Source organism: Mustela erminea, chromosome 2 (genome assembly GCF_009829155.1).
Source record: "Mustela erminea isolate mMusErm1 chromosome 2, mMusErm1.Pri, whole genome shotgun sequence".
NCBI lineage: Eukaryota > Metazoa > Chordata > Mammalia > Carnivora > Mustelidae > Mustela > Mustela erminea.
This window is the reverse complement of record NC_045615.1, coordinates 130,016,676-130,031,257: the sequence shown is the minus strand read 5'-3', so window position 1 is coordinate 130,031,257 and position 14,582 is coordinate 130,016,676. Positions and strand designations below refer to the sequence as shown.

Here is a 14,582-nt window from a genome sequence, read left to right as displayed (position 1 = left end):
GTACAGATCAATCTTTTTTCTTGGACGCCTTCTTCTCCTTCTTCCCCCCGGCTTGGGCTCTCTCTCACTATCTACCTCTCTCAAATAAATAAAATCCATTTTACAAAAATGTTCTTTAAAAAATATTTTTTAAAATGTTTTTTAAACATTTAAAAATTTTAAACTTCAATATTTATTTATTTATTTATTTACTAGAGAGAGAGGCAAAGAGAGAGAACACTCGCAAGCAGGGGTAGCAGCAGGCAGAGAGAGAGGGAGAAGCGGGCTCTGATGCAGGACTCGATCCTAGGACCCTGGAATCATGACCTGAGCTGAAGGCAGGTGCTTAACTGACTGAGTCCCCCAGGTGCCCCCTGACTGGTATTTCAAGGGTGGTGACTAGATGAGATTGCCATGAGGCTATCAGTCGAGAGGGCGGGTCAGGGAGTGCTTAGAGTATGGATTTTTCGGAGTGAGGGCCCGTGTTAGTGGGGGGAGTAGGGGCAGTGGGGAGGAAAAGGTCTGGGGTGTGGGTGTGCGTTGGCGTCGGTGTGTATGTTGGACATGTGCACGTGGGATCAGGACTGGGTTGGAAAGCAGAGGCTGGGGAAGATGAGCTGTTTTAAACAGCGAGTGTGAGGAGCCCACGGACTCCCAAACACACAGCTGGTGGCTAGCGGTACATACCGCGTAGTGGAAGATGCATGTTCTACAGTCCGCCTCTTATGAATGCTATTGGAGCCGTGTTAGTAGGGGAGATGTGCTCAAGAAGAATCATTAGAGAAGAGAAGAGGGGGCTCACGGGACCCTAAGGAACAGCAACATGTCAGACCACGGTCGGAACCACAATGGAAAGCTCACAGCAGCCATTAACAGGTCATTTCCCCAGCAAGGAAAACCCAAACTTCTTATGTCAACATTAGGATACTGTTGAAATCATGAGGCTTATTAATTATTCATTTCACTGTAAGTGTGCTATTTGGGTGATGAGCAACCTCTTTGTTCTGAAGGGCTTAGGACAGTTGCACTTCCTTTAGAATTTACACACAGTCTCCGCCCCCCAACCTGGTTTTCTTATCTAAGCCTCCCAATAATCCTGTAAATGATGGAAATACTACCATCTCCCGCTACTTTAATAGGATTTGACCTTTAAAAAACACAAAAGCAAACTTGACACTCAGGAGAAGGGGAGAAGCCTCTGGAGTTCCCCACCTTTTGAGCATTAAAGTCTGCGACAGCATCTGCCGCAGCTCGCTCGGCCCCACATCTTTTAAACTGTCGAGGAACTTGTGGGTGCTTAGGTAGATGTTGTTTATTTTCCCGCTCTGCGTCTGGCAGGTCAGCTCTCCGTTAAACAACAGCAAAGGTCTGTGAGAGAAGGGCACTTTGGTGCCTCCGGCCAAGATGACCTTAGACCCTAGATTTGAAAACAGACACCTTAATGTTAAAAGCAGATATTTAGGGGCACCTGGGTGGCTCAGTGGGTTAAAGCCCCTGCCTTCGGCTCAGGTCATGATCCCAGAGTCCTGGGATCGAGCCCCACATTGGGCTCTCTGCTCCGCAGGGAGCCTGCTTCCTCCTCTCTGCCTACTTGTGATCTCTGTCTGTCAAATAAATAAATAAAATATTAAAAAAAAAAAAAAGCAGATATTTAGCCCATAAATCAGAAAGGAATGCTTTTTTTTTTTTTAAGATTTTATTTATTTATTTGACAGAGAGAAATCACAAGTAGATGGAGAGGCAGGCAGAGAGAGAGGGAAGCAGACTCCCTGCTGAGCAGAGAGCCCGATGCGGGACTTGATCCCAGGACCCTGAGATCATGACCTGAGCCGAAGGCAGCGGCTTAACCCACTGAGCCACCCAGGTGCCCCAGAAAGGAATGCTTTAATTTCACTGTCATAGAAATTTATTTACCAACAACTGCACAAGAAAAATGATTACGTACCTTGTATCGTGTCCTTGTGGAAGACGTAAGTGTACACCTTATCATCATCGTAGGCAATAAATACGCCTTTATCCATCGGCCAGTTTTCCCAAAGAACACCTTTAATGGTTGGTGAAAAGTCTGGAATCTCATAGGTAGCATCATTAACCTACGAAACAGGATTTACAGATCTGCCCCAAGTCTGTACTGTAACTGTCACTGCTGGCCTGGTTAGGGGTGTGTTTGCTGCCTTGGCGGCCCGCAGCTTTCCCACCTCGTTCACCCCAACAACCCTCCAGCCACAGCGGGAAGGAAAGTTCCTTTTCCTATTCCTGTACTAGATTTGGCTTGAAAAAAACCCCGGGGTTTGTATGGCAAATCAAGACTTTTATCTAAAACTTGGTACAAAAAATTAAATTAATTTAAAAAAATTTAAAAATTTAAATTAAAAAACGGTGCATTTTCAGGAAAAATGGCAAGTCTGGACACAAAAGCTTCAGCTTAATAAAACAAACAAACAAAAAAAAGATCAAAGCTGCTGAACACAACAGAAGTTTAAACTACGAACACACTTGTGTTGAGAAAATTTTCAATACCTGGCATAGAAATGGTCCAGCTAAAGAAGAAACTAATTAATTCATACATATCTGGAAATCAAATAAACTCCACTGGGTCTGTTTTATTTCAAAGCCTTCTCTAGAACACACGCCAATAAATATAAAATGTACTGTTAGTGATATAAGCTATTAAAAAAAATCAATGTACATATTCCACTGACCTCCACACACAGGCTTGTATCTGCTCTGAATGTGCAGCTGAGCCACACCCCCTCCTCTCTCCCTCATCTTGAATCTTGCTTGCAAAATAAGAAGGAAATGTAAGAGCACAGACTAGCTAATACTCTAGAGCTGAGCTGTGCAACAGAGTAGCCACTAGCTCACAGTCCGGTGCTCTATGAAAGCTGAAATGTGTCTAGGCCGACTGAGACGGAAGTTTAGATGACCCACTAGATCTCAGGGAGCTAGTACGAAAAAGGGAGTAAAACATTTCAGTCATATTTTATATCGATTACATACCGAAGTATTAATATTGGGTTGAACACATTAACATCAATTTCACCTATTTCTTTTTATCTTCTTGTAAAAAAAAAAAAATGTGGTTAGCAGAAAATTTTAAATTATATGTAGTTCTAATTATGTTTCTAATAGTGCTACTTATCAGTCATTGTGCTAATTACTTATTTATATACAACCTGATTGAATTCTAACCTTATACTGTACAAGATAGGCATTCTTTTTTTTAAAGGTTTTATTTATTTATTTGAGAGAGAGATAGCAGAGCACAAGAGAGGAAGAGGGCACAAGCAGGGGGAGGGGAAGAGGGAGAGGGAGAAGCAGGCCCCCCGCTGAGCAGTGAGCCCAATGTGGGGCTCGATCCCAGGACCCCGAGATCATGACCGGAGATGAAGTCAAACACTTAACTGACTGAGCCAACCAGGTGTCCCCAGGATAGGCATCCTTATGCCCATTTTGCGGAGAAAGCAGCTCAGGCACAAGGAAATTTGCCCAGAGTCACACAGCTAGTAAGATGAAAAGCAGGACTTGGATGCAGTATGCAGACTGCCCCCCAGCCTATGCTTAGACTTAGGCTTATGCTTCCAACCACTGCTTGACACTGACCCTAGGTTTATGCAGATGGTGCACAGTGCCACCAGACTGGGGGTAGAATTTTTTTTTAAAGGTAACCTTTTATTTTATTTTATTTATTTGACAGAGAAAAAGAGAGAGACCAAGAGAGAGCATGAGCAGTGGGTAGAGGGAGAAGCAGGCTTCCCACAGAGCAGGGAGCCTGATTCGGGCTCGATCCCAAAACCCTGGGATCATGACCTGAGCCGAAGGCAGACGCTTAACGACTGAGCCACCCAGGAGCCCCAAGGTAACCATTTCTTTGGTGCTTATTCCATGGCAGGCACATACTAAACACCTTGTGCACATTGTCCCATTTCATTTTTACGTAACAAGCCACAGAGTAGGTAGATCTGCACCCATTTTTGGGGTACCTGGGTGGCTCAGTAGGTTAAGCCTCTGCCTTTAGCTCAGTTGATGATCTCAGGGTCCTGGGATCGAGCCCCACACTGGGCTCTCTGCTCAGCGGGGAGCCTGCTTCCCTCTCTCTCTCTGCCTGCCTCTCTGCCTACTTGTGATCTCTGTCTGTCAAATAAATAAAATATATTTTTTTTAAAGAAAAAAGAAGAACTGCACCCATTTTATCAATGGTGAAACTGGGATTCCGATCAAAGTGAGGACTCTGGAGGAAGTCACCCCGGGCTCAGACCACAGATGCCATTTTCTGACTGTGTGACCTGGGACTGTGTGTCCAAGGTCACACAGTCAGAAAATGGCAAGTCCAAGTGAGCCCAGGCGTGGAGCTTGGGCAGCTAGGACAAGGACCCTGTTACAGAAAGGGGATTTGTCCAAGAGGGATTTCCTGATCATCAAGCAGAGAGAACTCAGGGGTTATCTTGCTATTCATGGCATTTGTCCTCATTTGTTCTGTGACTGGGAGCGGAATGGGTTGAATTAAGAATTGGCCCATTGGGAATTTTGCTTCAATAATCCAAGAGCTCCTGTGGGGAAACTGTTTCATTTATCAAATGTAACAAAGATTTATCTTTTCAAACCTTACTTTCTTCACCTGTAAAATGGCCAATATTATGAGTATTTCTTAGGGGAGCCCATTGGTCGGCTCAGTCAGTAGGACATGCGACTGTTGATCTCAGGGTTATGAATTTGAGCCCTAGCTCGGGCCTAAAGTTTACTTAAAAAAGAAAAGGAAAAAAAAAATATATATATATATACTTATCTCTGAGGCTGCCATAAGGAGTAAAAGACACCTGATATATGTAAGGCGTACTCAGCACAAAAATACTAGTTGTTATTATTCATCTGAAATCGAGGTCTGTTTGTCTTCAGACTCCATGCACTTAACCACCACACCCTAACTATTTACAAACTTTCTGTAATATACCTCGTCATCCTTAATGGGCTTATAGAGAGTGACAGGGTACAAGGCTGTTATATTAGGGTGTTTGTAAGGAAAAAGTCACCCTCCCGATTCTACTGTATAATGTCAGTAGCTTCCTTACCACACACACAGTGCGGAATAATTGGTTGAATAAATATACGTATGAAGGAAACCTGCAAGTAAATGTAGGAATTTTAAAGAGCAGTACTGGTCATCTGAATAATTACACATTTTTTTAAAATTTATTTTAAAGATTTTATTTATTTATTTGAGAGAGAGAGAGCACGAGCTGGGGGCAGGGGGTAGGGGCAAAGGCGGAGAGAGAAGCAGGCTCCCCACTGAGCAGGGAGCCTGGCGTGGGGCTCGATCCCAGGACCTGGGATCACCAGCTGAGCCCAAGCAGATGCTTAACGGACTGAGCCACCCAGGTGCCCCTGAATGATGATATATTTTCCTGTAAGCACACCACAGGAGCAGTGTTTCTCTCGGATTCACTGAAACGGAGTGAGTTTCAGTAGTAACTGCAGTAGTAACGCGCTATGACAGGGAGAGTCATCAAATCAAATCCAACGCATGGCACACTGGGCTGGAGGCCAAGGCCACCTCCCGTGCCCTACCCTAGGGGGGGAGGTGAGGGGAAGACTGCAGCAGAAGCCCGCCTTCCCCTTCCCTGCCAAGCTCGCCTTAACTGTAGAAAGACTGGTGTAACTTACAGGAGGAATTCCTGTAACTTACGGGGGGGGGGGGCGTGCTCCCCTGGGATATCGTGCCCAACCACCTAAAATTCTAACCTGGCAGTGAGATCTTGCTTTAGATAAAAGCAAACACGGGCCACAGGTGGGGTTAGGGAGCGCCTGTACTCTCAGCACAGTCCTGGCGGATTTGGGAGGATTCTGTTTCACCGGCACTTTTTTTCTTAACATGTAATGGATCGGCAGGTTAGAGTTGGAAACAGGAATGGGAATGGGCAGTGAGTGAGATAATTCTGGAACCTGAGGGGTTTAAGGGTGGTAAAGCAATAAAGAGGGGGGGCTTTAGCTAACACCTGCTAAGTAATTACCATGTGCCCAACCATGGGTTTGGAGAACAACTCACTGAAACCTCACAGCCATGCCATGAGGAAGGTCACGTAGCCTCTTTAACAGAAATCATCAAGGAAAGGAGAACTGTCACAGGTGAAAGAAAAGTGCATTAACTCATTCAGACTGCTCTAACTCTTCACCCTTTCTGTAGAGGTCAGACCCCAGTTCTCACTTAACTCCGGCCAGATCCCTGCTTTCCTGCCTACCTTCTAGGTACCCTTGGCGGCAGCTTCCGTCTGTGGTGAGCCCAGGTGCAGGCAGCTCGGACAAGGACCCTGTTACAGAAAGGGGGTTCGTCCAAGAGGGATTTCCTGACCAAGCAGAGAGAACTCAGGGGTTATCTTGCTATTCATGGCATTTGTCCTCATTTGTTCTGTGACTGGGAGCGGAATGGGTTGAATTAAGAATTGGCCCATTGGGAATTTTGCTTCAATAATCCAAGAGCTCCTGTGGGGAAACCTGTTCCATTTATCAAATGTAACAAAGATTTATCAAAGATAAAAAGAGGAAAAAAAGAAAAGAGTTGAAGGAAGAAAAGGAGAGACAGGAAGGAAGGAAAGGAAGAGAGAAAAGGAAGGAAGGAAAGAAAGATCATGACCTCTGTCTCGGGTCATGATCTCAGGGTTCTGGGATCAAGCCTGCATCTGGCTCCTGGCTCAGCGGGGAATCTGCCTCTCCCTCTGCCCCTCCCCACCCTACCTGTGCTCTCTCTATAATAATTAAATAAAATCTTTTAAAAAAAAATGCCTCCAAGAGCAGCTGTAGGCTATGTGAACTGTGACCAAGAACACACTAAATCATTAACTGGACATCAAAAGTAAGTAAATGAAAAACCCAAGTACAGTAAATACAGTAAACCTATAAATACAGTAAACCTATCTCCTTTTTCTAAGGTAATTTTTTAAAAAAGTAAGGGGTGTATAAAAATAAGAGTAACTGATTCTAAAAAGGGTCTACCTGTTTTTAATCTATCATATACAAAAATATCTTTTCTTTCTGTTCAGGATCAATAAGGCAAGAGGAAAATCAAGTGAGATGGGCAGAAAGGAGTCCCTACCTCTGAAGCTTATTGCATATCTGGAGAGAAAAGTCACGTACATCAAGATATACTGTAATATTGTTCAGTAAATAAAGGTAAAGTGTACAGAATGTAACTATTTTTCCATTTAAAGAATCTTTCTGAGACAGACACTATGAAAAACTGCAGAATAATGGAAAAAGTTTTCTTGATGTAAATAGTTATAAAAATGGATCACAAACATGATTTAACAAAGTACTCTAATCCTTCAACTAGTTATGGAACAATGATTTTTATATATTATACATATTAAAATACTTTTCTTTACATATTATATATATATTCTTTATATATTAAAAAAAATGAATGCTTAAAAAATCTTCCAGACTTACTGGACAGTAGACAAATCCATCACTTTTTTCATCAATGAAAATTAATCTGGTTCCATTTGGGTCAGGAAAAATCTTTTTCACACCAACAGGATGTCGATAATCATTAACAAATTGCCAATCTTCGATGTAGAAATACTGAATAACACCAGTCTAAAGAAAAAAAAAATCCAGTAACAGGAATAAAAAGTTTGCAAGAAAATACTTTAAGCACTTAAACACACTTCCAATTTTAAGAGAAAATGTACCATATTTTTCATGCAGGAAGAGTCTAAAACTAGTATTTACTATATGTAAATGTACAGATCCAAGAGAGTAAGTGAGAATGTACATGTGATTCAACAGTTAGTTCTAATATTCTTAGTGCTATTGAAGTATAATTGATTTTCAGAGTTTCCATTTATAAGAAATACCTTCACTGTTTAAGAATAACTTTCAAATCATGTTATTTTTAAATATTCTTGCTGTTAATTAAGACCAATTAGAAGACTGAAATAAACAAAACCACCTCATGCAATCAACTGTATTTCTATATATTAGCAATGAACTTTACATACCAAAATTTAGAAATATATTACCATTTATAATCACTCAAAAAAGATGAAATATTTAGGTATAAATTTAAGAAAACTTGCACAGGATTTGGATGCTGAAAACTATACAACCCTGATGAAAGAATCAAAGAATATCTAAATAAATGGAGGGTATACAGTGTTCAAGGATTAGAAGACTCACCATAATAATCATGTTAATTCTCCCCAATGAATACACAGTTTTAATATAAACCCATATCTTGGGTATAACCTAGGAATGAAATTCCTGGGTCATAAGGTAGCTATGTCTATTTATTTATCTATTTTTGTATAGATTTATTTATTTATTTATTATTTGAGAGAAGGGGGAGGGACAGAGGGAGAGGAAGAGAGAGAATCTCAAGCAGACTCCCCACTGAGCACAGAGCCTGAAGTAGGGCTGGAAAACATAACCCTGAGATCATGACCTGAGCCGAAATCGAGTCAGATGCTCAACCAACTGAGTCCCCCAGGTACCCCTATGTTTAATCTCTTACAGAATTACCAGAGTGTTCTGCCGAGCAGCTGCACCATTTTACATTCCCACCAGCAGCGTATAAGAGTTCTGATTCCTGGGGCGCTTGGGTGGCTCAGGGGGTTAAGCCGCTGCCTTTGGCTCAGGTCTTGATCTCAGGTCCTGGGATCGAGCCCCGCATCGGGCTCTCCGCTCTACAGGAAGCCTGCTTCCCTCTCTCTCTCTCTGCCTACCTCTCTGCCTACTTGTGATCTCTGTCTGTCAAATAAATAAATAAAATCTTTAAAAAAAAAAAAAGAGTTCTGATTCCTCTCCAACCCCCTCAACACTTATTATTATCTGACTTTTTTTATTACAGCCTCATAGTGGATGTGATGAAGTCGTAACTTCACATTTACTTCTGGGTACTTATTACAGAGAAGTAAAAATTTGTTCACACAAAAACCTGTCTATGAATGTTTATAGAAGCTTCATGGGCAACAGTCAAAAACGGGAACCTATCCAGATGCCCTTCAATTGGTGAACGCTTAAACAAACTGGTATATCCATACCGTAGAATACTATTGAGCAATAAAAATGAACAAATTATTGTTGCACACAATGACTCAAATACATCTCCAGAGAAGTATGTGAGTGAAAAGAAGCAATCCCCAAAGGTTACACAGTGTATGATTCTACTTATGTAACAGGACTGAAATGTCAAATTATAGAAATGGAGATTACAGTTGATCCTTGAACAACACAGAGATTAAGGTTACTGACCACTCTCATCCCGACAACTGAAAATGCATGTATAACTTTGACTCCCCCAAACTAAATTACTAATAGCCTACTATTGACTGGAAGATTTACCGATAACACAGTTGATTAACACATACTTTGTGTGTTAAATGTATTATATACTGTATTCTTCCAATAAAGTTAGAGAAAATATTATAAGAACCATAAGAAAAAATATATTTACAGTATCGTATTTATTGAGAAAAAAATACATAAGTGGACAGGTCCTGCATTTATTGGAAAATATCCACATACTAGTAGACTCCTACAGTTCAACCCCTGTTGTAACGCTTTTTGTAACTATAACTTTGTTAGCAGGGATTAAGGTTGGGGTGAGGGCAGTAGGCAAGTGAGTGTGTCTATAAAATAGCAACATGAAGGCATCCTTGTGGTTAAAGAACCATTCTGTATCTTGACTGTCAATGTTAATATCCTCACTATGATATGTAATATAATGTTACCATTGAGGGAAACTAGGAAAAGAGCATACTGGATCTCTCTGTTTTGTTTCTTATGTGGGATCACTTTGTATTGTTTCTTACAACTGCCTGTGACTCTATAATGATCTCAAAAAAAAAAAGTTAAATTAAAATAAAAACACATAACATCTTGGGCTTCTTATTCAGGCTAAGATAGGGTAACAGCCAGGACTTAATTTCCCTACCCCAAACAACCAAAAACAGTAGACAAAAATCTTGAAAAAGCAGTTTTCAAGATCCTGGAATGAGGCAACAAAGAACAATGAGTTCTGCCCAAGATTTTGGAAATACATCAGGTGAACCCTGTGAGCCCGCCAGCTTTTGCTTTGAGAGTTTTCAAGACATGGCAAAGGGATGAGGATGCAGGCAGAGCATGGCTCCTCAAGCTGAGGAGATGGAGCAGAAAGTCTGGGGAGAACAGGTGGCCGTGGTTTGCAGGGCAGAGTACAAGAGAGAGAAGCCTGGAGAGCTGCAGGGTCTGCTGTGAGTCCTTAGCAGGTACTGATCCCTGCAGGCAAGTGAGAAAGCCACAAGGCCAGGGAAAGAACCATCCAAAGGGATTAGAGGGAACAGGACTGGGAATAGTAAATACTTCCAATGATCAGACTAGAAGAAATCACAGGGCACTGGGTAGAGAACTCAGAAAGATCAGAAGTGGGAATAATCAGCTAGAGACTGAGCAGTGTTTCACATCTGTCTAAGAAATCATAAAACCAGACTCAAAAGGGTCAAACTGTTTCTAAGTCAATTAACTGCATCCCAGAGCAAAGCTTAAGAGTATTTTTAGCGCCTGAGTGACTCAGTCGATTAGGCGTTTGACTCGATTTTGGCTCAGGTCATGAACTCATGGGTCCTGAGACTGAGCCCTGCATGGGGCTCTGTGCTCAGCAGGGAGCCTGCTGGAGATTCTCTCCCTCTCCACCTCCCCAAGTTTGGGTGTAAAAAAAGAATATTTTTAGGAATACAAAAAGATCCTGCATCCCAAAAAGTAAAATTATCGGGTATGCAAAAAAGTAGAAAAGAGGAACCAGAGCTTAAAGGGGTTTAATATGATTGTGTATCTTCTATTATTTGATTTTATCTAATTTGTTAACTTATTAGCTACAACTCTATCATTTTAATGGTTGTTTTAGGTTTTGTAGTATACCTACAACCTGATAACAGGCAACTACAAAAGATCCACAGCTAAAATCATACTTAATGGTCAAGAATAAGACAAAGAAAGCCACTTTCTCTATTCCTATTCAACAATGTAATAGAATAAAAGGCATCCATGGGGCACCTGGGTGGCTCAGTGGGTTAAGTGTCCGCCTCTGGTTCAGGTCATGATCTCGTGGTCCTGGGATCCAGCCCTGTGTCAGTCTTCCCACTCAGAGGGAAGTCTACTCCCTCTCGTCCGCCCGTCCCCCTGCTAGTGTTCTGTCTCTCTCTCAAATAAAATCTAATAAGTAAGTAAGTAAATAAATAAATAAATGGCATCCACATTGAAAGGAAGAAATAAAGCTACATTCAGAGATGACATGATCATCTATATAGAAAATCCAATGAATCTACAAAAAACTACTATTAACTACTCAGTGAATTCACTTAGGCTGCACTATACAGGATTAATACCCCAAATCTGTTGCATTTCTAAATGCCACAAATGAATAATCAGATGTTAACATTTAAAAAGTAATACTATGCGTTAAAAATATGAAAAATGATAAAATACAAAAATATGAACTACTTAAGGTATAAATCTGACCAAAGGGATGCTGGGACACTGAAAATACAAAAACACTAAGAGAAATTAAAATCTAAATGAATGGAGATATATACCTCGTTCATTGGTGAGCAGATTTTGCTAAGGTGGCAATTGATCCGTAAATTCAACATGATCCCATTAAAATTCCCAGGAGCCCTTTTGTAAAAATTGATAAGCTTATCATAAATTCAAATGGGAATGCAAAGTACTGAGAACAGCTAAGACAACTTGGAAAAAGAAACTCAAAGTTGGAGGGCTAATGAGACCTGATTTCAAGACTTATTATAAAGCTAGAGTAACTAGAACAGTTTTAGTGAACTAAAACTATACTGTTTTAGTATAACACAGACGCATGGATTAATGGAATGAGCAATTCCAGAAAAAGACCCAAACGCTCATGGACAATTTGATTTCTGACAAAAGTACAAAGGAGATTTAGTGGAGGAAGGACAATCTTTTCAACAGATAGTGCTGGGACAACTGGAATATCTTTAAACAAAAAACTGAACTTTGATCCATACCTCACAGCATAAATAAAAATTAACTCAAAATGGATCATAGACCTAAGTACAAAACATAAAACTGCAAAACTTATAGAGAAAAACACCGGAGAAAAACTCTGGGACCTTGGGTTAGGCAAAGGTTACTTAGATATGACACCAAAACACAATCTGTAAAAAAAAATAAATTGGTACGTTGGAATTCATCAAAATAAAAAAAAATTTCTTCTCTATCAGCAACACTGTTAACAGAATGAAAAGGCAACTGAAGCACTGTGAGAAAATACTTAGAAAGCATATATCTGATAAATTACAGACTTGCATCCAGAATATATAAAGAACTCTCAAAAATCAATAATAAGAAAACAACCCAATTAAGAAATGGTCAAAGTGGGGCGCCTGGGTGGCTCAGTGGGTTAAGCCGCTGCCTTTGGCTCAGGTCATGATCTCAGGGTCCTGGGATCGAGTCCCGCATCGGGCTCTCTGCTCAGCAGGGAGCCTGCTTCTCTCCCTCCCTCTCTCTCTCTCTCTCTGCCTACTTGTGGTCTCTGTCAAATAAATAAATAAAATCTTTAAAAAAAAAAAAAAAAAAGAAATGATCAAAGAAATTTGAACAGACACTTCACCAAAGATATACTGAGGCCAAACAAGCCCATAAAAAGATGCTGGTGGAGGGGGAAGGAGAGAGGGGGTAAAAGCAAGCCACAGGAATCCACTAGGGAAAAGCAAATTAAAATCACAAGATTTCACTACACACTTAAGAGTGGGTAAAATTAAAAAGATTGACCATATCAAATGTCAGTGAGGATGTGGAGGAATTGGAATGCTCACACTGTTGATGGGAATGTAAAATGGTACAACCAACATAGAGACAGTTTGTCAGTATCTTAAAAACTTAAACATACACATGCCATATGATATAGCCATTCTACTTGTTGGTATTTATCCAAGAGAAAAGAAAGCATATGTCCATGCAAAGGCTTGAACATGAATGTTTACAGCAGCTTTATTTGTAAATACCCTATACTGGAAATAATCCAGGCTGGAAACAACCCCGAACTGGAAACACCCCCAAAGTCCATCCTTAGGTTCACGGTTAAGCCGATTATGATAAAGATATACTATAAAATGCCACGCCAGCAGGAAAAAGGAATCAATTGATACACACAAGAGGAATGAATCTCAAAATAATGATACTGAATAAAAGAAGGCAGAAAGAAAGAAATGTATACCATGTGATTCCATTTACATAAAATTTTAGAAAACAGAAACTCATTTATAGTGACATGGGGGGTTGCAGGACGGGAAGGAGGAATCATAAAGGGGCTTGAGAAAACGTTTGGTGGTGATGACCATGTTCACTATTTTGATTGAGCAGATGGTGCTTCACAGGTACAGACAAGTCAAAACTTATCAAACTGTGGACTTTAAATACTGGTTTGTTGTGAATCAGTCATACCCCGCTAAAACTTTAAAAAACGTATTTTTAGAATCACGCAAGAAAGAGATTGAGATAAATGCTGACTTCCGGACAGACCACCACACCTTGAGTTCTCAATTCAAAATGCCGAGGGGAAGAGTGCAAAGAGTGGATTTTACATCAGGAGATACTGGCCAAGATCTGCATCTGTTACAAACTTACTAACCTCTTAATCTTCAGTGTTCTTCAGTCTCTAAAACTTCCCTGCTTATTTTATAAAACTAATGAGATAAAACAAGCGAGATCAGGGCTTTATAAACTGTTACATCTCGCATAAATGTACTACATTTGCTATTATTTACCATATCTCTTACTACTTTATTGGACATGTGAGACCTACCGTACTGATGTGTATTAGTATTAGTATTTAGGTTGGACTTAAAGTCTCTCTTACGGCCATAAGCATGTGGTAAAGACATGTTTACTTTAGAAAGCAGTTTAAAGGGAGAAAATGAAGTGTTTGAAACAGTCAATAATTTGTTTCCTACTGTGGAAAACAGTGACCTTCCTACCTTTACTGAATTCTTCTAGAGATTCAACAAGACAACAGGTATGATATGCTTTGAAAAAATCTTTGAAAGCCTTTTACGAATGTAAGATGCTATTACTATATGTTTTATGTCCATCTGGCTAGTATAATATTTAGAGGTCTAGGGTACCGGTGGTTCAAAGGACCAATGATCAGGGCACCTGGGTGGCTCAGTTGGTTAAGCGTCTGACTTGATTTCAGCTCAAGTCATGATCTTAGGGTCATGAAATTGAGCCCTGCATCAGGCTCCACACTTAACCAGGCATGGAGCCTGGTTAAGATACTCTCTCTTCCTCTCTCTCTGTGCCTCTCCCTCCCCAGTTCATACTCTCGCTCTCTAAAAAATAAAACAAACAAGCAAACAACAACCCAAAGAGTAAAGTGGGATTCTCAATATTCAAATAATTTTGCCATTTGTTAGTAGGCATTGGAGATCTAAAGTTCAATGATATGTCTTATGTTCATCACCAAATTAGATCCCTAAAGCAACTAGATAAGGAAAATGCGGCTTGGAATGGGTTAAGTAGCACCTAGCAAGTAAGAAAACTGCCAAGTATGAGAATCTGACCCCAGATTTTCTAGACTCCAAAGTCTGCTCTTTTCA

At 40.5% G+C, this 14,582-nt stretch overlaps 1 protein-coding gene across 3 annotated transcripts in view; it reads right to left on the bottom strand.

The window, feature by feature from the left end:
* Window positions 1-14,582, bottom strand: part of WDR19 (WD repeat domain 19) — a 99,691-nt gene that overhangs the window by 47,607 nt on the left and 37,502 nt on the right. For all 3 annotated transcript variants that reach the window (XM_032334108.1, XM_032334110.1, XM_032334109.1), the window contains 3 exons: window positions 7,420-7,569; window positions 1,925-2,072; window positions 1,192-1,396 (listed from right to left, as the gene is read on the bottom strand). In XM_032334108.1, the coding sequence (XP_032189999.1) occupies window positions 1,192-1,396; window positions 1,925-2,072; window positions 7,420-7,569 (503 nt within the window). The remainder of the gene's footprint in view (window positions 1-1,191; window positions 1,397-1,924; window positions 2,073-7,419; window positions 7,570-14,582) is intronic.